The sequence below is a fragment of the Pelodiscus sinensis genome, chromosome 12 (genome assembly GCF_049634645.1).
Source record: "Pelodiscus sinensis isolate JC-2024 chromosome 12, ASM4963464v1, whole genome shotgun sequence".
Classification (NCBI taxonomy): Eukaryota; Metazoa; Chordata; order Testudines; family Trionychidae; genus Pelodiscus; species Pelodiscus sinensis.
The window spans coordinates 38,081,869-38,106,951 of NC_134722.1; the positions used below are offsets into that span (position 1 = coordinate 38,081,869).

At 43.9% G+C, this 25,083-nt stretch overlaps 1 protein-coding gene across 1 annotated transcript in view; it reads right to left on the reverse strand.

Annotated features, from left to right (window-relative positions):
- Window positions 1–25,083, reverse strand: part of NECAB2 (N-terminal EF-hand calcium binding protein 2) — a 378,362-nt gene that overhangs the window by 195,944 nt on the left and 157,335 nt on the right. The window contains exon 4 of the mRNA XM_006133911.4: window positions 12,251–12,276. Within this exon, the coding sequence (XP_006133973.1) occupies window positions 12,251–12,276 (26 nt within the window). The remainder of the gene's footprint in view (window positions 1–12,250; window positions 12,277–25,083) is intronic.

Below are 25,083 nucleotides of genomic sequence, written 5' to 3' on the forward strand. Positions count from 1 at the left end.
GGAGTATCAATTGATCTGGGGTAAGTGGCTGGTCCTTTGGGACTAGGAACAACCTGATTAGGGCTGTGTCTACATTGGCGTGATCTTGCGCCTAAGTGGCTGATTTTGAGCAAAAACATGCTGCCTGTCTACACTGTCGGGGAGTTCTTGAGCAAGAACACTGACGTTCTAATGTGTGAAATCAGTGCTTCTTGCGCAAGAACTATGATGCTCCTGCTCAGGAATAAGCCCTCTTGCGCAACTGTTCTTGCGCAAGAGGCCACTGTAGACAGGCAACATGAATTTCTTGTGCAAGAAAGTCCGATGGTTAAAAGCACATCTCTTGCGCAAAGGCACATGCCAGTGTAGACACTCTCTTGCTCAAATACTTTAATGCAAGAACTCTTGCGTTAAAGAGTATTCGCACAAGATCTTTCCAATGTAGACGTGCTCCCAATTCTTCAGCTTCCCAATTTGCTTCTGCTATTGCTATTGCAACTCTCAACTTTTTAATCAGAAGACATGACAATTTATGTCTAGTTAGTTAGAAGTTTTGGGACTTGGGCATACAGTGACCTGGGAGAGATCTGGAACTATTCAACTGTTTTCATTTATGTAAGCTTCAGTGACTTCACTGGGGATGAAATAGATGTGCTCATATACACACAACAGTTGTATGACTGATTTCAGCCCTGGAATCCTTTCATGCATAACTGGTGAATTCCTAAAATTAGACATGTAGACCAGAAACAATAACTTAAATATGGAATCTTCAACTACACATGGAATAAGTACGAAATATAAGCACAAAACAGACTAGTTTCCATGTAACTGGCATGATCTAGAATTAAAAACAAACCACGGAGCTAGTATATTTTCCCAGCATCATAGAATCACAAAAGATTAGGGGGAATAGACCTCAGGATATCATCTAGTCCAACTGTAGGACAAACCCCAATTAAATCATCTCAGCCAGGGCTTTGTCAAATCTGGTTTTAAAAACCTCCATGAATGAAGATTCCACCATCTCCTTAGGTAACCAGTGCTTCACCACCCTCCTAGTGAAATAGTTTTTCCTAATATCCAACCTAGATTTCCCTGACTGCAACTTCAGGCCATTGCTTCTTTTTCTGTCATCTGCTACTGGTAAGAATAGCCTGGCTCCATTATCTTTGGAAGCCCCCTTTAGGTAGCTGAAGGCTACTGTCAAAAATGAAAATTAATATTGAAATGACAATTCTATAGAAGTTAGCTATAAATAAACCCCAGGAGACAATTTTATTATTTAGTTCCTTTTGATTTAATTAAAACTGCATATACATGTCTGCAGCCCGAGAACATCTCCAAGTGGCTTTTGTAGTAGCAATTGGAATGATAGCAAAGTTACTATCACCACTGTGATCTGTAGCACCTCAGTGCTCAACCATAGGTAAGCCAAGCAGCTCATTTTCAGCAATAGTAGATTGTATTTTCACACAGGCAATAAAAAATAAAGCACTCTAAGGATTAGTTATCAAAAAGAAAAGATAAAGAATTTAACATTCATTTCATGAGGAGTAACGGTAGTTCGAATTAGAAAGCCTAATTCGAACTACATACTCCGTGCCATGTGTAGCCGCGGGCACGGAGTCCGAACTACCGGGGATTTAAAAATGGCGGCGCCCGGCAAGATGCAAATGAAGCCTGCGATATTTAAATCCCGGGCTTCATTTGCAACTTCGATTGACTACATAAACCAACCTAGTTCGAACTAGGGTGGTAGTGTAGACATACCCTATAAGATGTATTGGAGCATAAGCTTTTGTGGGCAAAGACCCACTTCATTAGATGCATGTAGTGGAAATTTCCAGAGGCAGGTATAAATACGCAGGCCAGAATAAGGCTACAGATAACGAGGTTAATTCAGTCAGGGAGGGTGAGGCCCACTTCTAGCAGCTGATCTGGAGGCGTGAACACCAAGAGAGGAGAAACTGCTTTTGTAGTTGGCTAGCCATTCACAGTCTTTGTTTAATCCTGAACTGATGGTGTCAAATTTGCAAATGAACTGTAGCTCAGCAGTTTCTCTTTGAAGTCTGGTCTTGAAATTTTTTTGCTGCAGGATGGCTACCATTAAATCTGCTACTGTGTGTCCAGGGAGACTGAAGTGCTCCCCTACAGGTTTTTGTATACTGTATTGCCGTTCCTAATATCTGATTTGTGTCCATTTATTCTTTTACGTAGGGACTGTCCAGTTTGGCTGATGTATATAGCAGAAGTGCATTGCTGGCACATGATGGCGTATATTACATTGGTATATGTGCAGGTGAATGAACCAGTGATGGTGTGGCTGATCTGGTCAGGTCCTGGGATGGTGTCACTGGTGGAGATATGAGGGCAGAGTTGGCACCGAGGTCTGCTACAAGGATTGGTTCCTGAGTTAGAGTTACTGTGGTGCGGTGTATAGTTGCTGGTGTGAATTTGCTTCAGGTTGGCAGGTTGTCTGCGGGCAAAGACTAGCCTGCCTGCCAAGGCCTGTGAAAGTGAGGGATCATTGTCCAGGATGGGTTGTAGATCACTGATGAAGAGTTGGAGAGGTTTCAGCTGAAGACCGTTGGTGATGGTCAGTGGTGTTCTGTTGGTTTCTTTCTTGGGCTTGTCTTGTAGTAGGAGGCTTTTGGGTACATGTCTGGCTCTGTTAATCTGTTTCCTCACTTCCTCGTGTGGGTTTCGTAGTTTAAGAATGCTTGGTGACGATCTTGTAGGTGTTGGTCTCTGTCTGAGGGGTTGGAGCAAATGTGGTTGTACCTTAGTGCTTGGCTGTAGACAATGAATCGTGTGGTGTGTCCGGGATGGAAGCTGGAGGCATGAAGATAGGCATAGTGGTCGGTAGGTTTTTGGTATAGGGTGGTGTTTATGTGACCGTCACTTATTTGCACCATGGTGTCCAGGAAGAGGATCTCTTGTGTAGACTGGTCCAGGCTGAGGTTGATGGTGGGGTGGAAGCTGTTGAAATCATGGTGGAATTCTTCCAGAGTCTCCTTCCTATGGGTCCAGATGATGAAGACGTCATCAATGTAGCGTAGGTAGAGAAGGGGCGTTAGTGGACGAGAGCTGAGGAAGTATTGTTCCAGGTCAGCCATAAAAATGTTGGCATATTGTGGGGCCATGCAGGTGCTCATAGCGGTGCCACAGGTTTGGAGGTATATATTGTCACCGAATCTGAAATAGTTGTGTGTGAGGATAAAGTCAGAGTTCAGCCACATGTTTTGCTGTGGCATCATCAGGGATACTGTTCCTGACAGCTTGTATTCCATCTATGTGTGCGATGTTTGTGTAAAGAGCCTTTACATCCATGGTGGCTACCCTCCCTGATTGAATTAACCTAGTTATCTCTATCCTTATGCTGGCCTGCATATATGTACCTGCCTCTGGAAATTTCCACTACATGCATCTGACGAAGTGGGTCTTTGCCCACCAAAGCTTGTGCTTCAATACATCTGTTAGTCTATAAGGTGCCACAGGACTCCTTGTCACTTTTTCAGATCCAGACTAACACGGCTACCCCTCTGATACTGTGTAGCCTTTGGTTTTGTGAGTGATTCACTCACGGACAATTTAAATGATCTCTGTTCTAATTTTTTCTGCTTTTGAATTCACTATGTAAGTCAAGATCCGTGGAAGTAACTTTGAGTAGAAGGATAGCCACAACAAAATAGAGACAGGCACATAAAATGGGAGGAATTCCCATCACTGTAGAAATAGTAGGTATATGTTAGAGCAGAAACTCAGGAATTCTTACTTTGCTAATCTGCACGCTTCTTTCCAGCTTTAAGGATAGATGTGATACTAATAGGTTCCATATAAAAACTCATGCCACAGATGGGGTTTGTTAACTATGACTGTAAGTTTCCAGTATCCATGTTGTAGCTCTTCTGATGTCAGAAGGTATCTCTTAAGAAGCAGTTAAAATCCTGGAATGCTTCTCTCTCATCTGATATTTTAATCTAAAATGTGATCACTACCCACTGGGCCTGACCTTCCAGCTAGCTTTCTATCCATCTTACCGTCCATTTATCCAATTCACATTCCATTAACTTGCTGGCAAGAATATTGTGGGAGACCGTATCAAAAGCCTTGCTAAAGTTAAGGTATATCATACCCACTGACTTCCCCATATCCACAGAGTCAGTTACCTCATCATAGAAGTTAATCAGATTGGTCAGGCACGACTTGCCCTTCTTGAATCCATTTCTGATCACCTTCCCCTCTTCCAAGTGCTTCAAAATGGATTCCTTGAGAATCCTCTCCATGATTTTTCCAGGAACTGAGGTAAGACTGACTGGCCTATAGTTCCCTGGATCGTCCTTCTTCCCTTTCTTAAAGATGGGCACTACATATGCCTTTTTCCAATTATTAGGGATCTCTCCCAATCTTCACGACTTTTCAAAGATAATGGCCAAAGGCTCCTCAATGACATTTGCCAACTCCCTCAGTACCCTCGGATGTATTAAGTCCGGACCCATGGATTTATGTACATTTAGCTTTTCTAAATAGTTCCTAACCTGTTCTTTCCCCTCCAAGGGCTGCCCACCTTCGTTCCATATTGTGTCACTTAGCGCATAGTCTGGGAACTGACCTTGTCCGTGAAGACAGAGGGAAAGAAAGCATTGAGTACTTCAGTTTTCCCCACATCATCTGTCACTAGGTTACTGCCCTCACCCAGCAGGGGCCCCACATCCTCTCTGATCACCTTCTTCTTACCAACTGTAGAAACCTTTCTTGTTATCCTTCACATCCCTTGCAAGTTGCAATTCTGACTGCACTTTCGCCTTCCTGATAACTCCCCTGCATTCTCGAGCTATACATTTATACCCCTCCCTAATCATCTGTCCAAGTTTCCACTTTTTGTAAGCTTCCTTTTTGTGCTTAAGTTCACCAAGGATTTCCCCAGTGAGCCAATCCGATCTCCTACCATATTTTCATCTCTTTTTACGCATTGGAATGGTTTCTTTCTGTGCTTTCAATAAGGCTTCTTTAAAATACTGCCAGCTCTCCTGGGCTCCTTTTCCCTTCATGATAGCATCCCAGGGGATTTTGCCCATCAGGCCTCTGAGGGAGACAAAGTCTGCTTTTCTGAAGTTCAAGATGTGTATTTTACTACTCTCTTTTCTTCCTTTGGTCAGGATCCTGAAATCTACCAAATTGAGATTTCTGCAATATTTTATACATTTGTGAAAAACAAACCCATTAATGATACATTCCCTGGTCTTTAGTGGGAATTACTGAAGTTCTATTGATCGTCACAGGAGCCAAAAAGGTGATCACTAGCTGTGGGATCCATCATAACATGTTCCCAATATGCCTCCTAGCAGTGGATCCCAATCTTTTCTATGCTGGGGACTGGCAAATCCATTCACAAACTTTTGGTAGACCATCAACATATTCATTGTGCAAAGAATAAATATGCAGATATACAAATACAATGTTACTTCACCACCTAGACCCAGTCCAGCCCCTTGGTCCCCAGTGCTTAACACCCTTTGACCTCAACCCCTATGCCCCATGCCCTTTAACCCTTTAAACTCTGACCCCTATAGACCATGCCAGAGTGAGCCTGCCTTCCTCTCCGTGGGGACAGGGGGAGCGGCCATTGGCAGCAGAAGCGCTCCCCTTCCCTCCCCAGTCACGTCTTGCATCCCCACGGGTGGGGAGGAGTATGGAGTCCCGGCTGGGCTGCCATTCCTGGGGAGGGAGGAAAGAAGAGAGGCGGCTCCTTCTGCCACCACCTCAGCGACACCAGTGGCAAAAGCAGCCGCACGGGCAGAGCGTGGAGCTCTGGCTGGCTGCCATTACCGAGGGGGGAAATGGAACAGAGGCACCTCCTCCTCCTCTGCCTCCTCCTGCCACAGCCCTACTGCTGCCGCTGGAAAAAGTGGACAAATGGGCAGGAGGAGCAGCTGTTTATGACACAAACGCTCCCTCCTTCTTCGCGCCCCCTCCTTCCTCAAGCATGGAGGAGGGACGGAAGTGACCTCCTCCTGCCGTGCCTCAGCCGCGATTGCTGCCAGAGCGAAGCTGCCGTGAACAGCCAGTTTGAGCTCTGGCAGCCAACGTGGCCCAGCAACGAGTCATGGACTGGCAGTGGTCCATGGACTAGCGGTTGGGAACTGCTGCCCTATAGGCTCCCATTGTACAAACCTCTTGAAGGATTGGAGCCATGATTTGTTCATTGTCAGCATGAGGTTATTACATTTAATTTCCTTACAATTCGTCTACTTTAAATAGATCTTACAATTTTAAGTATTCCATTTATTTGCATTATTCTCATTATTCCTTCCACAGAAGTAAGTAGGAGCAATGACACATCCAGGATGTTTCGCTGAATCATCATTTATCTGACTTCAGAATTAAGCCGATCACCTTAAAGGGCCAAGGAAAAATGTTCTCTTTTATAGCATCGCTGTCCTGGGGCATTATTCAAATGGGGGAGGGGATGTTAAGAGTCTCTGCAGCTTGGGACTCCCTTTGGATCTATGGGACCTTCCTGATGGAAATGCTTCAGGGATAACTAGAGAAAATCTTATTGTATATTTCAAATGGTTGTTCCTTCCCTACCCTCCTACTCCTTTAAAATCAGAATAATTTTAAACAAAATAATGGTTTTTGGTGAGTCAGACAAAGCAGGGCCATCTAATAAACACAGGACTACACATACAAAAACAGTTTTGTTGCAACATCATGATCTGTCTGTATCTGTGTTTTAATGTAAATGTGTTTGTGTATTTGTGTTTGGAGCAAAATAGCTCCAAACAGCTCCATGCAAAAGGCAAATGAGATTTTATTTCTATTCATGCAAAACCATTACCCCAAATAAACACACACCTACAACTCTTTTTTCCAAGTAGCTTAATTACAAGGAGGCTACGTCTACACTGGCCCCTCTTCCGGAAGGGGCATGTAAATTTCACGAGTCGTCGTAGGGAAATCCGCGGGGGATTTAAATATCCCCCGCGGCATTTAAATAAAAATGTCCGCCGCTTTTTTTCCGGCTTTTAAAAATGCCGGAAAAGAGCGTCTAGACTGGCCCCGATCCTCAAAGTAGGAATAAGACCCTCCGGAAAAGGGCACTTTTTCCGGAGGATCGGGGCCAGTCTAGACGCTCTTTTCCGGCTTTTTTAAAAGCCGGAAAAAAGCGGCGGACATTTTTATTTAAATGCCGCGGGGGATATTTAAATCCCCCGCGGATTTCCCTACGACGACTCGTGAAATTTACATGCCCCTTCCGGAAGAGGGGCCAGTGTAGACGTAGCCCGATTGTTTATCAATCTCACATATATCTTCAGTCCCAGGATAATATGAGCTTACTCTGGCCGACAACTGTACAATTTTTTGTTGTGGCTCTTCCTCCATTTTCAATCAAAGTTTATAATGTGATCTGTAGTTACTAGTTTAATGGGATAGAAGACAAGGAAAAACCAAACAAACAAAGCGGTTGGAGTGGAAAAACATGTAATTGGCAAATATAAAAGATTTTATAAAAGACTCATATCAGAGGAGTAGAGTCTTATGGAACCTAAGGCTAAATAAAACATCTAAATAAAATATACTCAGATACATCTGTTAATTTTTAAGGTGCCACATGAAGCCTTGTTATTATAGACTGGAGTCCTCTTAAGTCACTTTCAATGGATGAGACCAACTAACTTCAAGGTGACTAGGAGCTGGGCCAAAGAAAGTTACAAAATAAAATCTGGTTTGCTGTCTTCAATATGACTTCCCCTATGGAACTCCGTGCCAAGGTTTGCCTCAGTTCACCCTAATTTGCTAAATAAGAAACCAGACCTAAGAGTAGATATAAGCTCACCTGACTTGTGCCCCCTACCTCTGCTCTGTACTGTGACAAGAAGCTCAGGTTTTCCTTCCAAAGTATCCTAGTTTGATTACAAGCATGAAATTGCTGACACAAAAAAGTTTCACCATTCTAATGTAAAGTGTGATTTTGAATCACTTTAGTTAAACTATTACAAAAGGCTTCGCAAATACTAACTGCAGTTGAAGAGTGGATTATTTAAAGACAGCTCAAAGGAATTAGGATTTGTTTTAAGATAAACCAAAATAAGCCATTCTTCAACTGAAATTGGCATCCACCCAGTTTTCGCAATTCCTTGTGTTGACAAAGCCTCACACTCAAAGGACAGACATATCTTTAATGTGTTCAAAATAAAAATTAATTTCCATAAAATCTGCACAAACACACCAGAGAGCACGGCACTGATTTCCAGAGTCTGATTAGAGTCTAGATGCTAGATTTTTGACACATAATTGCTGTCTTTGGGGGATCTGTGAACCCTATAATGTAAAATCACTTATGCATTGTGAAGATTGTTTTATATGGATACTTTTCAATGCAATTGTTCCTTTGTCCCATCTTGAAGGAAGTATGGGGAATACAGCTGACAAGGTTTTGTAATACAAAACAGGCAATCTTATTCTCCTATCTCCATGCTTAGCACGAGAAAAAAATTCCAAAAACTTAGGGGTCTATTAGAATAATCTCTTCATGGAAAATAGCAAAAACCATCCTGTCATTTAAACTCTAGACACAGCACTTGAGAATTTACTGTAGAAAATGATCCTTCTCTATTCTAGTTGCTTCCCTATCCTTATAGATATTTTCTACATCTAATGCCTATGAATAGTGAGGATGCTCTGCCGCTTATAGGTACTTTAGGCTCCCCACCATGAAATGTTAAGCTTTGACAAAGGACAAATACATCATCAGTATTATGAGGTGATAATGTTTTATTGAAGTCTCAGATGAAATTATTTGAAATTAACCACATAATACTAGGAGTCCACTGGAAGTTTAAAGACGAACAATTTTACTAGGGTATTAGGGCATAAGCTTTCATGAGCTACAACTCACTTCTTCAGATGCTGAAGGAAAAAAGCAAAAAGAGAAGGGAGTGCTAAATAAATCAGAGTAGTTGTGGCTCAGCTCCAACAGTGATGAAAAGGTGAGAGGGCCCATTATACTGCAAGAACCACTCAATGTGTCTATTTAAATCTTGGTTTAGGGTGTCAGATTGACATATGAATTGCAGCTCAGCAGTTTCCATTTGCAGTCTATTTTTGAAGGGTTTTTGCCTCAAAAGGGCAACGTGCAAGCCTGAAACTGTGTGTCCAGGGAGGATGAAGTGTTTTCACACAGGTTTTAATATGTTGTCAGTTTTAATATCCGATTCGTGTCCATTCATTCTTTTGCATAGACAGAGTCTGGTTTGTCCGATGTACATGGCAGAGGGCATGGCTGGCATATGATGGCATAAATTACATGAGTAGATGTGCACGTGAATGAGGCTTTGATGGCATAGTCTTGCCACCCCCACTCTGACAACCTACAGGCATTGCCGGAGGGGGCAGCCCCCAGAACCTCAGCCTCCTCCCTCAGCAGCCTTTAGGTCATGGGGATGTGGCGGTTGCTGCCAGAGGGGGCAGCTCCTGGAGCCTTGTCCCCACCAAGACAACCTGCATGACATGGGGGGGGGGGGGGGCACTGGATGGGGCGACAGCTTCTGGAGCCTCATCCCCCAGGCAGCCTGCAGGCTGTGGGAGAGGGCCTGCTGGGAGGAGTTGCCGCTGGAACAGTGCCACCCGTGCCCCCACAGGCAGCCCCAATAAGGCTCCCCCCACCTCCAAGCCCCTTTCCTTGAGTCCTTCACCTCCCACCTGCCTTGACTTTAGCACCCCTCCTCCTACCCTGAGCCCTCCCACACCTCCCAACACTCTGCCCTAAACCACCTACCCCTTACCCTTCCTCTCTCCCAACTCTCACACCAACCTTCATTCTCCTTCATTTTTGAAAAGTACAGTCATTGAACTAGAGCATATTTTTCATTTATTTTTCAAAGAAAAAAAAATCCTTCAGTTAAAGACCTGAGCCACACTGGGTACATCTGTTAGTCTACTATGTATCTGAGAGTTTGTGCAACTATAGATCTGTTCGTCTGAGTCCATTTGTTCAAGAGCTCCTCCTAAGTCAGGCATGTCCAAAGTCCGGCCCACGGGCCAATTGCGGCCCGTGTTCCGGTTTAATACAGCCCCACAGGTAATTTGGCAATATCTATCTTTTATGGCCCCCAACGAATCCATATGTATTGAGATGAATACATTGTAAAATCTCAGTTAATGTCAGTTGGTCTAAATCAGTTATAAATATATACACAACATGTATACTTGGTGTTATGTTCCTGTTCATATTTTTTTAACTTAAAAGTTGACAGACAACCTTTATTACCAATAATATGTAATGTACTTTACAATGTTCCTGACACATATTTCAGCTTCCTGGATTTTTTTTTCATCTGGCCTTCAGATATGAAAGGCAGAGTGATTTAACACCTGTTTAGATTTGTCATCCATGTGACGAAATGAAAAGTATGCCGTTTGCAATAAACTTTGCATAAAATAGTTAATTTGAGTTTAATTTTAATGGTTCACAGAATGTCAGGCAAAATGGTCGGCCCTCACGCATGTTCACTTCATAAAATCTGGCCCTCTCTGAAAAAAGTTTGGACACCCCTGTCCTAAGTGGTAAGAGCTAGGCCCAAATGTTGTATGCAGCTTCCTCTTATCATAACTTGAAGCCAGGTCAGGGTTTGGTTGTGCCAGGACAATGGAATGTGCCTGGAATTTGATTGTTTCTCATCAAATGGAAAGGGAGGAATCTGGTAGGAGGGACAGTTATACTATGGAATGACCACAGTGTCAGCAAGGGGTCGGAGATGGAGACTGGGGCAGTTATAACCCCATTGGGCCAGCAATAGGCAGGAGTGGAGAAAAGAACAGCTATCTACTATATGTTTCAGAGAGTTTGTCTGTGTGTTTGTCTGTCTGTCTGATTCCTCCTCTAGCAATGCCAGCGGCAGCTGCAGTGCCCATGGACAGGCATTTCTCAATGGCCTGAAACTGCTGCGGTAAAAGCGGGCTTGGGTAATCCTCTCTCCCCAGAGCAGCCTGCATACTGAACCCCTCACCCCCAGCCCCATCCCAGAGCAAGGATTTAAATGAAAAAAATAGTAATAATTAGAGTTAAGGACCTGAGTAACGCTGGAAATCTTCCAGTTAACTACTGTAAAACCTTTCCTGCATCATTGTTGAATAAGAAAGCAAGTACAATATGTTCTAAGAAGTCACAACTCGGGAACAGCCAAGCACATTGTAAACAACCACAATTCCAGTTTATTAATGACATCTCCAATACATAGGCAAATAGAGACTGTGGAATCCTGAGCAACTAACAAGAGGCTCTAGTGAGGAGAGTTTGGGAGTATTTTATGCTGTGTACCTGAGAAACTAGTTTTTCAAGAGTGTCTGCAGAAATGAGAAACTTTGCATAGTGATGTAAATCACAAACTGACAAAACACAAGGACTAAGGCAAGTGCTTATTTTCACTGGAAGGGACTCAAGATTGAAATGAATATTAATGTATGACACCCACTGAGTGATTAAAAAGGGGACATGATTAACTGTATTCCATCCTCTCTCACGCTCTGCTCTTTAATTCACTTACACGTAGGCTGTGTCTACACTTCACCCCTTTTCCAGAAAAGGGATGCAGATGAGACAAGTCGGAATTGCAAAGGAAGCGGGGATTTACATCCCTGCTCCATTTGCATGAACATGGCTGCTGCTTTTTTCCGGCTCGGGGCTTCGCCGGAAAAAAGCGCCAGTCTAGACAGGGATCTTTCGGAAAATAAAGCCTTTTCCGAAAGGTCCCTTATTCCTGATTTTAAGAGGAATAAGGGACCTTTCGGAAAAGGCTTTATTTTCCGAAAGATCCCTGTCTAGACTGGCGCTTTTTTCTGGCAAAGCCCCGAGCCGGAAAAAAGCGGCAGCCATGTTCATGCAAATGGAGCGGGGGAGATGTAAATCCCCGCTTCCTTTGCAATTCCGACTTGTCTCATCTGCATCCCTTTTCCGGAAAAGGGGTGAAGTGTAGACACAGCCCAAGATTTTAAAAACCTAATGTTAACCCTGCTAACCAACCAGATTGCCAGAGGTTGCCCAGCACCCAATTTTTCCTACTAAAGTCAACAGAAACTACTGGTACCAAGAACATTTAAATCCCATTCTTTATTTGTACCCTTAGTATTAGCATTCTCTTTTCCAAAATCTTGACCGTATTCTATATTGGGAGTTAAGCATGTATGATGACCCCTAGTAAAAACTAAAGTTAAGAATAGTGTACATTAAAATCTGCTTTTACACAGTTAGCAAAAAGGTACTTACCACACAGCTCCTTTGTATCCACATTGCTGTCAGATGGAAGATGCACGTAAAGGGAGAAAGCAGAAAAAAGCGTTTAATTTAAAGGAAAGAGAAAGGGCTTATATAGAATTTTCCTAGGTTTATCGTTACAGATGGAACAAACACTCACAAACTTTAGAAAATCTCTGATCCACGTCTCAACTTTATAAGTCAATCCTATCTCTACTTAATACCTACGCCTCTGATAAACTACCCTCCAGCTAGCTGTTAACAGTCTGTGGTGATTTCAAGCCTTTAATACTTTCTTACAGCAGAGCAATGCCAGACATATTACAATCTGGATACAGACTCAGTGGTGAGAGGTCCCTTAGCTGCCAAGTCTGGAAGGAGTGGTGGTATTATTATTAATTATTATAAATACCATCTCTGGGACTTTCTTCTCAATTGGAACATTTCTGAGATTTGCCAGAATATATAAGCAAGAAAACCAGCACCATTCAGTTGCATCTAATGGAGGCACTCTTGGCTGATGACATGGGCATCAGCCTAACCATGACAAGCTTTATAGTTTTGCATTGATCTAATCAGTAACTCTGTGCACTGAAATAAATTCATTTTAATTGCTGCCATATTTATATTGGTATTGATAGCCAAGATGCAGAAACATTCTTCTTGCATTTGTGTTTCAGAAGCAACACTACTCATTTACCATAAAATATTTGCACATCCTTTATAAACTTCATATGTAACTACTTCATAGTTGTAACTCTCCTTCTGTTGCACTCATAGAACTATAAAGCCCGTTGGTGGTCAGCAGGACACCTGCACATTCTCTGAAGTAGCTAGATAGTCTAGGTTTATATTTCAAAGGTACCTAGTTCAAATCTCATCAGGACTGTATTTCCATCAACAACAAAATAGGGCAATTTAGTAAGAGAACAGATCAGCCTTGAGACATAGCCAGCCATAACCATGTGCCACAGCCAGCCATAACCATGTGCCAACAGTGTCTGTCTGTTATGTATATTGGACCAACTTCTCAAACACTTCACCAAAGAATGAATGCCCACAAATCAGATATCAGACAGTTTCACAAAGAAAAAACAGTTTCCTGTCATTTCAACCAGACTGGGCATTGTCTCAAGGAGCTCACTACATGTATATTACTTCAAAGAGAATTTAACACCAGACTACAAAGGGAAACCTCAGAACTATCATTCATGCTTAAATTTGACACTTTATGAATGGACCTTAACAAAGATGCTAACTACCTTACCCATTACAAAGATAGCTTCTCCAATTATCTCCCCTAATATCATTAAACTAATGATAGACACTAACCTCCCCCCCCCCCACGGTCCCCGTCCCCCCATTCTAAAATCTGATTTGTCAATTTTATATGTGTTCACTTTTTTTATTGTATCCCTTTGGTATATACAGTCATGCCAATTTTCTTCCACAATTTGATCTGAAGAAGTGGGTCTGGCCCACTTAGGTTTATTCATCACCTAATATACCATCCTGTTACTCTTTAAAGTGCTGCATAGTCCTGTCTTTTGTTTCAGCAAGACCAGACTAACACGGCTACCTCTCTATTACATGTTAAAAAGGGTTACCCAAAAGTTCCACTGGAGGCTGGAGCACACTCCTCAGTTATTCTGTGGATTAATGTACACACAGTGGGGATTGTGGCAAGGATGGACAGGACAGGCTGCCTTCATCCTAAGGATGAATTCAGCTCCCTTGGCTACCAGTAGGAATTTAAATTACTGTAGCTTTGGCATCTTGCTGTCTTTAGACTAGAGTTCACTTCTGGATGTGTTAGAGCTAGGCACATATCTACGTGTAACGTTATGTACTGGTGTTATTTAAGGGAAAACTTTGAAAAGAATCAATGCAATCTGCTCCTTCATTTCCCTAACAGCTAAGCACAGAAATTAAGAGTACAAATTTACGCTACTAATTTCCTGATGTGTGCTTATAGAGGCAAAAAATATTTCAATTCTTTGATTTGATTGTGGAAGCAAAATGTTAAGGGGAAAATTGCACTTTCAAAAGGGAAGCTGTTTGCAAATATGGCCTTTAATCTGTCCAGATGAATTTTACCAATGATCCAAGGCAAATGGAAAAAGAGGGCTGTGAGCTTTTCTTTTCATTCAAGTTCTCAGCTTGGTCTTGTTGGCTCTTCGCCATCTGGTTTTGAATCTACTTAGCCTGCCCCTCCCTGCTGTACCAGGGCCGGCCCTTACAGAAAACTGACTGCCACTCAGGTGTTCACACAATACTCCCAGGTACCCCAATTTGGCAGTCCAGCCCTATTCAGGCAAGTACTAAAGCACATGTTCAACTTTAGACAAGTGTATAAATTCCAGTGACTTCAATGACATTTTGGTATGTGCTCAAGTGCTTTGCTGTCTACAGATGCACGGGCTTAAACACTGTAATGAACTGGGACCAAGACACAAATATATGGCTCATTTCCCTCTCACTACAGACCAAAGAGATACCAGTTCTCTTCCATTGCTGAGTAGCTTCAGTTTTCAACATTGAATTTTTCCACCATATACACTTGCTCTATATTTTGGTTTAAAGATACATACAGCAGGCACCCTAGTCTTGCACCCTGGGGACCTGACTGGTGCTGAACCAGAGAATTTGCAGAACCACAGGTCAATGTTGTCTAGCAGCATTATCAACTCTTCCACTGCTTACTGGACTGTTAGAAGACATTTAGGGGTAAATTAGAGCTAAATAACAGCACAGAACACAGAGAACCAGGACTGGTGGCTGTAAACAAACTTTATGAGACTGCAGGAAATTTGGCCACACACAGGATAAATGGACATCAGGCTTACTAAAATCATTCCAGACCACGATTGTTGCCAGGCCAGAGAGTGCCAGATTAGAGAGGGTCAACCTGGGCATTCAAATACACTCTGAATAGTAGGAGCAGGCTCCTTCTCCTTTCTATATGTTCATAAACAGAATGATTTCAATTAAATAATGCTGCATCAACTCTTATTTTAACCATTTTAAGCATATGCTCCTACATAACAATATTGGGTTGATTAAGTGTTTTCAAAGAAGAGTTGTCTCCAGACTCAACCCTTGTGTTCAAACAGAGTACTTAATGGATGAATTATAAACCATAATAATAAAAATGAATTATAAGCATCAAAAGGTGCTTGCAGTGAATAAACTGACATTGCCTCAGTCTAGAGTTGTAAAGGGCACATGAGCCTTCTTTGGGATAAACTGAATCTCAGCCCAGAAGTGAAACATCTGCTGCATATGTCTTCAGAAGTCACATTTTGGATAATCTCTTCCAGGAGATTTCATTTTTTTTATCAGCCAACTGAGCAACTAGCTTGTTTCCATCTTCCCTTGAATCCTGTAATATTTTTAGCACAGTTTTTGGTCTTGATAACTGTTCTGGGCAGTAATTCTGTTGAGAGTTATTAACTTCTATTTTCTTGCTGAACAGATTTCTGGAAACCTTTTGAGCACCTGTTTATTATGGGGATTAAAAAATGGTGGTTCTTCTAAAAAACTGCCACTTTATCTTAATTCCGTCTGAAATTTATCATCTCCCCTGAGTTCTAAGACTAGTTCACTGAATTCTATAACATTTCCAGAACTACAGGGAGTTAATTTCCATGAACTCATTTTATTTTCTCATTAAAAAAATGCCATTGAAATGCTAAATGTGCAGATGTGAGGCATTGTTTGATGATCTATCTTACTTTAGAAAGAATAGTCCAAAATGCTTCTGAAACAAGCAATTGCTTAATTGGAGTCTTAACAATTCACTCCTTATTTCTGCATTAAAAAGGAGATTTCTTTTTAATGCAGAAATAATGCAAAAGGGATGTTGCAAGTGCAGCCCTTGTCTATTGAGAGCTCACCAGAGCGCGCTAGATGATGCAGTAAGTTAATTAAATAGCCTTTCACATCTGGATTGCTGAAGGGACAGCTTTAATATTGGCCACACTGGACAGTCTCTATGGGAAAGAATTAATGGACACAAATCAGATATTCAAAAAGGCAATACAGGCAGTCCCCGACTTATGTCGGATCCGCACTTACGAAGGGGGCTTTCTTGCCCCGGAGCTCACAGGCAGCGGTCAGCCACCTCGAGCTCCGGGGCGAGAAAAGCTGCTCCCAGTGCCCCTGGTCTGCTGGGGACCGTCTCCAGCAGACCAGGGGCATCGGAGCAAACCCGCAGCAGCGGCGGGTTCCCGCGCTTCTGAGGCTTTGCCAGAGCAAAGCCTCAGAAGCGGGGGACACCGCCGCTGCTGCGGGTTCGCTTGCGGTGTCCCTGGTGTGCTGGAGACGGTCCCCAGCAGACCAGGGACACCGCGAGCGAACCCGCAGCAGCGGCGGGGTCCCGCGCTTCTGAGGCTTTGCTCTGGCAAAGCCTCAGAAGCGCGGGAGCCCGCCGCTGCTGCGGGTTTGCTCGCGGTGCCCCTGGTCTGCTGGGGACCGTCTCCAGCACACCAGGGGCACCGGGAGCAAAGCGGTCCGGCACCAGAGCAAAGCCTCAGAGGCGAGGAACCCCCCCCCCCCCCGCTGCCGCTTTGCTCCCTGTGTCTCTGGTCTGCTGGGGGGGGGGGCGCAGCTAGTGTGCCCCCCCCCAGCAGACCAGGCTTTTGTTGTGGACCCTGGGGCAGAGCAGCTGGGGCGCTGCTGGTTGGTCCCACAGCGCCGCTCTGGGCACTACTGGACCAACCCAGCAGCACCCCAACTGCTCTGCCCCAGGCGTCCTGATTCAGCCGCTGCTGGTCAGTTTCAGCAGTGGCTGAATCAGGACTGCTGGGGCAGAGCAGCTGGGGTGCTGCTGGGTTGGTCCAGTAGCGCCGAGGAGCGGTGCTACTGGAGCAACCCAGCAGCACCCCAGCTGCTCTGCCCCAGACGTCCCGAAGTCAGCCGTTGCTGAAACTGACCAGCGCTGACTACAGGAAGCCCGAGGCACAGTTGCTCTGCCCCAGACGCGAGCAGTTACTTCGGGCTAGTCAATTTCTAAAAATGGCAACCAGCTGGGAACATGCAAATCAAGCTTGGGATATTTAAATCACGGGCTTGATTTGCAATTTTGGTCGCCCTCATTAGCCGATCGATCTAGGGGACTAGTGTAGACGTACCCTATGAAAAATGAGTGCTCAAGATCTGGATTTTAAATCTCATCTGGAAGATGGCACCTTCAAGAGCACAGCACTCTTAGAACCATGCTAGGGCAGTGATGATCTGAAGGTTGCCACCAACTCATTTCCTTCAGCACCACAGGCTTCCTTTGGAGGTGTCCCTTCCAAGAACATTTCAGGCTCACGCTACCGAGATCTAATAAGAACATAACTGCAGAATCCGGATTTGAAAAATTGAACATAATGAAGGCCAATTCCTCCAGTCAACCTCATCACCCAAAGATTCAAAAATGTCACAGAAAGTTCCATTCTCATTTTTATGCAGGAGGGAAAAGTTTCTCAGACTAGCTCTAATCTTGTCTGAGAATCTCCTTATAATTTTAACCACACTCTCATTAATAACATATTTAATTAAAGCATTTATTAAAGTCATAACACAGACTTAATGAGAAAAAGATAATAATGTTTGTGTAGAACTTCATAAGACTACATTATTAACGATTGCATTATTACACAGCTCTCCTCCTTAGTGTAGTTTTCACTTAGGTGACCTTTTGCTACAGGGAACATTTCCCATTTATCTAGGCAAAAGTGAAAACCACAATAAAGTGATCTTCCAAACCTTTTAAGAGTCAAGTTTTCTCGCATAACTTGTGTAATTATGACTTTCCACATCCAGTGAATTAAGTGTCCAAGGCATTTTCCATAAATCTGTCTCAGAGCATACCTTATTCCACATCACGAATTTGGAGCATTATTTCCTGATCCATGGTTGAGCTTTGAGAACAAAGCCACTAAAAAATGTAATATGTTCCTCTTGACTATTTCAGCTCTTCAGCAGAAAGTACAGAGTCGAGCTTTCAAATTGGTCCATGCAAAAGTGTGCATGGCCAATGTAGGTATAAAAATGCTTGTGTGTTTGTATGTGTACGTCATGGTTTGTGCAAGTGCATTTCTAGATGAGCGCACAATATCAGAATATTTGCATGCCTATGTCTAAAGCATGTATGCATGTTTGACAGTATGAATGTTTGACACTCGGAGCCAAATTTCAGTCCTTCCTTGCTCAAGATCAGGCTCATAGACTAGTACTGAGGACTAGTGTTGGTCTCGAAGTAAGGACAAAACTGTTTCTAACAGATGTTCTAAAGCAGGGGTGGGCAATCATTTTAGATGAGGGGGACACATCAAAACTTTCTGAAGTGGCCCTGAGCCACCCTGGAAGGGGTGGGGATTCGGGGGAAGGGGTGGGGCCAGGACACTTCCATGCTTCCCCAACCACAGACCCTGATTGGCCTGGGGTGGGGAGAACACGTGAAGTCTTTGCACCTGCCTCTCCCCAGAGAGAACCGCCAGTTGTTCTGAACAGCTGGCAGTTCCCTCTTAATGCCCACACCCCGGGTGATAAGAGGAGACTTCACATACTCTCCCTGCCCCCAGGCCAATCAGGACCTGAGGGGTAGGGAAAGGGAGCGCGTGAAGTCTTCTCCCGCCCTGACCCCACCCTGCTAGTGCTTAGAGCCAACTCTGATTGGCCTTGGTGTGGGAAAGTGGCAAGGGCATCTGTGGATCAGATCAACCTGCTTGCCGGGCCAAATCCAGATGTGGAGGCCCTTTTTCCCACCCCTGTTCTAAAGGCTTGGTGAGAATAAGTGTTGGTGGAAAATGGTGGGGAGTTGCCTCCAGCTATTTCTTGCTTTGGTAAGTATAACATTAGATCTTCCATAGACAAAAAAAGGATGGTTGGGGTGTTATCTTGAGATTTGGGAGAACTAGGTTCAATGTCATGCTCGCCACACACTGCCTGTATGACCTTATTGTTTTAGCTCCCTTTCTGTAACATCGGGCTAAGAGGACTGCCCTACCTGACAGAATGCTTCATGTATTTATTGTTGCAAACTTGTGAGAGCTGTTCAATCCCTGGAATTAACAGAGTCCTGAGTATTTAATTTTACCAGTTTTCTATTCCAAATACAGATACTTGATTTTATATTTATATTATTATAACCCCCATTTTCCTCCCCGGGTTACTCGGGAGCAGGTCACACTCACAGGTGTGCCTGGGCACCTGATGATTTTAACCCAAAAGGAGATCCTGAGCACCCCAGTGCGGATGGTGTTTGGTTGGGAAAAACCTATCCACCCCCTTGCTGCAGTCCTTTGCTTATAAACAATGTATAATGGCGGTGCCTCCACCTGGCTGGCCTTGTACACACCTATTGGCGTGCCTTGAGAGCCTCCATGAATAAACTCATTCCAGCTATAATCTGGATCTAATTCTAGAACAACTACAAATCATATACATCTAACAGATTACATTAGAATGAACAATCTCTACTTAACTTAAATAAACAGGGTTTACCATATTAACAACGAATAGCATTAACAAAGTGCACAACAATAATTGGAACTTATATATCTAGCATTTGCACTGCCAATATTGATCCCACCCCAGAGCATGCACACCCTGGACTTAGAGTCCCAGACTCTTGCTTGCGTGGGTGCACTTGAAGAACTGCAGCTGTAGTGGAGATTCTCTGCAGAAAGTGTGTATGAGGATCCATGCTAGGCAGCAGCTCTGTCCCAGGCAGCACTTTTCCCAAAAAGGCCCAATTACTTACAGCCTCATGCCATGCCTATCAGAAGCAGCCTGCTACATCCCAGTTCCAAAGGCCTCTAGTCCCAGTCTGTAGCTGCAACCTAACAGCCCCTGGACTGGATCAAACTCCTCCAAAGCAGCCTGGCTCCCCTTCTCTTCCAAAATCCAAGGGTAGAGTCCCAGACTGCTAGGCCTCTCTTCTCATGCACATGGAAAGAGCCTGAGCTCCCTCACTAGAGTCACTTCCTTCCTGTTTTTCCCAAGGGCTCATGGGAATTGTAGTCTGCAAGGCTGGATTGCAGCACACAGGGTCTTCCCAGAAAATAAGCAGAGGCACCTTTAGTAAGGGGACTACATTATATATATGCCTTAACATCCCTTTCTTCTTTATCATTCTAATTAGAACAATGGAAGAGTAGGATTGAAAGAGGTGCAGGAGGTCCTCCAGTCCAACCCCCTGCTTTGAGCAAGGTCAATTTAAGAGCTTTTAATGGACAAATCTGAACTCCAACAACTGAAGAGTTAGTACAGATCAGGCTTCTCTCTTCCCCTGAGTTCAGGTCTTAAATATTGATTGCCGCTGATGTTTTGCCACAGGCAAAGCACAGCATATTTTCCGAAATGATTTTGACATAATGATTATTGAAGTATTCTTACTGAGTGCTTCAAAAGTATGCTGAAGAATTGTCTAGCAGCTTTATTTGTTACATAGCATTACTTTTCACCAATAGCGCTTGGACTCTGTGGCTATGTCTAGACTGGCATGATTTTCCGGAAATGCCTTTAACGAAAAAGTTTTCCGTTAAAAGCATTTTCGGAACAGAGCGTCTAGATTGGCACGGACACTTTTCCGCAAAAGCACTTTTTGCGGAAAAGCGTCCGTGCCAATCTAGACACTCTTTTCCGCAAAAAAGTCCCGATCGCCATTTTCACGATCGGGGCTTTTTTGCAGAAAACAAATCTGGGCTGTCTACACTGGCCCTTTTGTGCAAAAGTTTTGCGCAAAAGGACTTTTGCCCGAACGGGAGCAGCATAGTATTTCCGCAAGAACACTGACAATATTAAAATAAGGGATAAGGGATCTTTCGGAAAAGGCTTTATTTTCCGAAGGATCAGCATCTAGACTGGCGCTTTTATCCAGCAAAGCTCCGAGCCGGAAAAAAGCGGCAGCCATTTTTATGCTAATGAAGCAGGGGAGATTTAAATCCCCGCTTCATTTGCAATTGCGATATGTCTAATTTGCATCCCTTTTACGAAAAAGGGATACAGTCTAGACACAGCCCTTATGTAGAAGTGTTACATAGACTCATAGACTTTAAGGTCAGAAGGGACCATTATGATCATCTAGTCTGACCCCCTGCACAGTGCAGGCCACAGAATCTCACCCACCCCTCTTAGAATAATCGTCTCATCTATATCTCAGATATTGAAGCCTTCAAATAGTTTGAAGACCCCAAGATGCAGAGAATCCTCCAGCTGTGATCTGTACCCCATGCTACATGATGCAGTTTCTTTGCAAACTGAATATTAGGCCATATCTGGATTGGAGGTTTGCTGCATTATTCCCAATGACACGTGAAGTTTTTCTAGGGTTTGTTTCTCAGGAGAGTATATTACATGCCTATCTACACTACTGACTGTGAAAACAGTAAACTTCTCTTTTCCTCATTTTTTAGGCTGTTATTGTGTTTGCTTTCTTTCTTTCCTTTGATTTATAGCAGTGGTCTCTAACCTTTTTACACCCAAGATCACTTTTTAAATGACAAACCAAGCCAACATCTACCATTCCGCCCCTTCCTTGAGGCCCCACCTTCTCTATTCTGCTCTTTTCCATCACTTGCTATCCCCAATCCTTATACTTGTACTTAAAAAAAAAATTCCCACCATTCCTCGCAGCTACTCACCTGTGCTGTTGCTCGGTGAGTAGCTGCTTCTCAAATGAGGAAATCTAATATAAATGTACAGCACAGGAGCGCAGTTCAGAGAGGGCTCAAGAGCTACTCTTAAAGCCTCAGAGATCTACCGGTAGATCGCGATCTACTGGTTGGTGACCACGGATTTATAGACATCTTATCTGAGCTCTTACCCCATGCTATGGCTGTCAAAGGTTGCTGTCCTTTGGCTCACTTTTATCAATGCAATTTTATTGGCCTTTCTTCTATTACTAAGGAGAACAGAAAAGGTTCATTCAGAGTGAATGAATAAAATGGAAGAATGAAGCAGAAAAGTCCCATTTCGGTTTTTTAAATGCTGAAGGGATTCACAGTGAATGAAAGTGGTAAGAGTGACTGGAAAATAATGTGAATTCACAAGTTACAAATACATCAAAGACTCTTCTTCAAAGCACATTTCTCATGCAAATTGCTGTCTGGATGGGCTGTTCAAATGCCAATCAACACCTGATCTGCTTCAGCTGAAGCTAATAACCTTTCCTGCTTTGGCAGATGAAAGCCTGGCAGCAGCCTCCCCTGTTAGGAAGAGGGAGTTTTTCAGATGCTGCCTGTCTCTTTATTTGCATCCCGAGCACACTGATTGCTGTTTGCTGGGAAGCTTCTTGTGCCATTTCACCTGAGAATAGAAAAAAATCCTCTGATTTTCAAGCCCAACCAGTACTTTAAGGCAGAGACCTAAAACCATTAGGTGCAGCTAGAAACCCATTATTATTTCTGATTACCCTTTTAGTCAGAATAGCAGCAGCCATAGAGCACTGAGCCAGATTGTCTCTGGACCAGTGGGTGGGGAACAAGAGTCCCTAATTTCTGCTCATCCTCTCCCTAAGGGCTGGGGGCCAGGACTGCTAAGTCTCTGCACATAGGAAAATGCCTAAACTGTTTCCTCTATGAACATATCTGGCTCCCTACAAGGAGACAAGGAGAAGCTAGACCATGGCTTCCATCCTCCTACCACTTGCACATCTCTGATTCTGCTTTAAGGACCCTATGTGACACTGGTGTCAAACAGGCAGACCTCACTCTAGGATTACAGTAACAGCTTTTTTACTTATCTTTCTAGTTTATTTGCATATAGCACAGTAGAATGATGTCCTAGCAGTGAAGGCACTGGACTGAGACTCAGATAAACACTGTTCAATTCCCAGCCCTGCCACTGACTTCCTGGTGACCTCTGGCAACTTACTTCACTTTTGACTCATTTCCCCCACATGGAAATGGTACTTCCTTTCTCCCACCATTTATCTGTCTGGCCTATTTGTACTATAAATTGTTTGAAGCAGGCACTATTGCTTACTATGTATTGTGACAGGGTCAGAGCAGAAGGCTATAAAAAAGTAGTCCTGTTGGAGTCTGGGAGGTTAGCGAAAGCCCGACCACATCTAAACGACTTCCCCCTGCCAATAGGAAGGATCCACAGAACCTGAAACACCAAGGCTGTGTCTACACTGGCCCCTTCTTTGGAAGAGGCATGCTAATTTACAACTTTGGAATAGGGAAATGCGCGTGGGATTTAAATATCTCCAGCGGGATTTAAATAAACATGGCTGCCGCTTTTTTTCCGGCTTGGGGAAAAGCCGGAAAAGAGCGTCCAGACTGGTGCGATCCTCCGGAATAAAGCCCTATTCCGGAGGATCTCTTATTCCTACTTGAAAGCCTTTGCATGACCTATAGGCTATAGGTTCGGGAAGAAAAGGGTCACCACACCCGCTTGACAAGACAACAAGTGGCTAAAAAAGACTGTCCACCCACTTCAGCCACCAGCTGGCCTCGGTGGCTGGGGCGGTATGGGTCTTCTGCAGGAATATGTTGACATACCCCTCTCCTGAAGGAAGGAGAGCACCCAACACTGGTGGAGACCCATCCTACAGCCCTAGTTATTTAGAGTGCAAAAGATGAATGGCAGCATTGGGAGGGCTGGGGAAGATCCTTGTTTGCGGGAGCACTTGCAGCTCCCATTGGGCCCCACAGCAAACCATGACTGAACCTGAATGTGAGCAGGACGTCACGGAAGCAGTGGATCCTTTTGTAGGCCACAGTCTCCCACTGCCTGGTCCCTTATCCCTCCCCCAAAATGGCCCTTACAATCCAGAGAATAAGAGGGGAGTCTCCCCAGCACTGAAGGGCAAGAGCCACCTTGATCTTGGAGCCATGAATGTCCTCCTAGAAACTGCACATTTCACCCTTCAGTGCATTGGGCAACATGACATCAGGCCCCTGAATGTCCACAGGCCAGACCCTCCTATGGGCCTCCTGGCTGATCAACATAGGCAAGCAGGGACCATGAAGTCCCTGTTGTGATGATGGTAGGGGCAGTGGCAGAGGGAAAACAGCCCCAGACGTACTGGGAGTGGGAGAAATGAAAACCACCTCCCGGGGGCCAATGTCTGAGATAAATGTGGCAACCCAGGGGTGGGGGGACAGCAGTAGGTTAAGTGGCTTGCTGTCTCATGTTTTGGGGCCACTGGGTCAGGGGCCCCGGCGGCCACTGCTGGCTCTGGGCTGGCAGGCTTGGAGCTGGCACAGGCACTGTGGCCAGGGTCTACCCCTTTAATGGCTCCAGGGCTGGGGGAGAGGAGAGTAAGTTTTCCTGGTTGTGCCCAGAGTGGCCATCAGGGCTCCCTGGAAAGGGCTGGAGGCCCCCTATTTCGAATTAAGTGTCTACACAGCACTTAATTCAAAATAGCTATTTCGAATTTGGTGTTACTCCTCATAGAATGAGGTTTACCAAATTCGAAATAAGTGCTCCACTATTTTGAATTTATTTCAAAATAGCTGTTTGCCTGTGTAGACACTATTAAAGTTAATTCGAAATAACTGTTGTTATTTCTAATTCAGTTTGTAGTGTAGACATACCCACACAGAGAAAGCTCATGAGATCAAATCAGTTCTCTTTATCAGTGAAAGAGAGATATGCACAGTGGTTGCTCCCCTCCTTCCCATGGTAAGAATTATTTACACTGGGCCTGATAATAAACAAAAGTGTTTTTATTAAGTGCAAAAGGTAGGATTTAAGTTGTTGCAAGTGAAAATAGTCAGATCAAAGTAAGTTAATAAATTAAAATGAACAGAAAATGCGTAGTTAGTTCTAATCCACTAAGAAACTTGTTGCATGTAAATTTTTACCCTAAACAACTGTTCTTATTTCAGGTAAAAGCTTCAAAT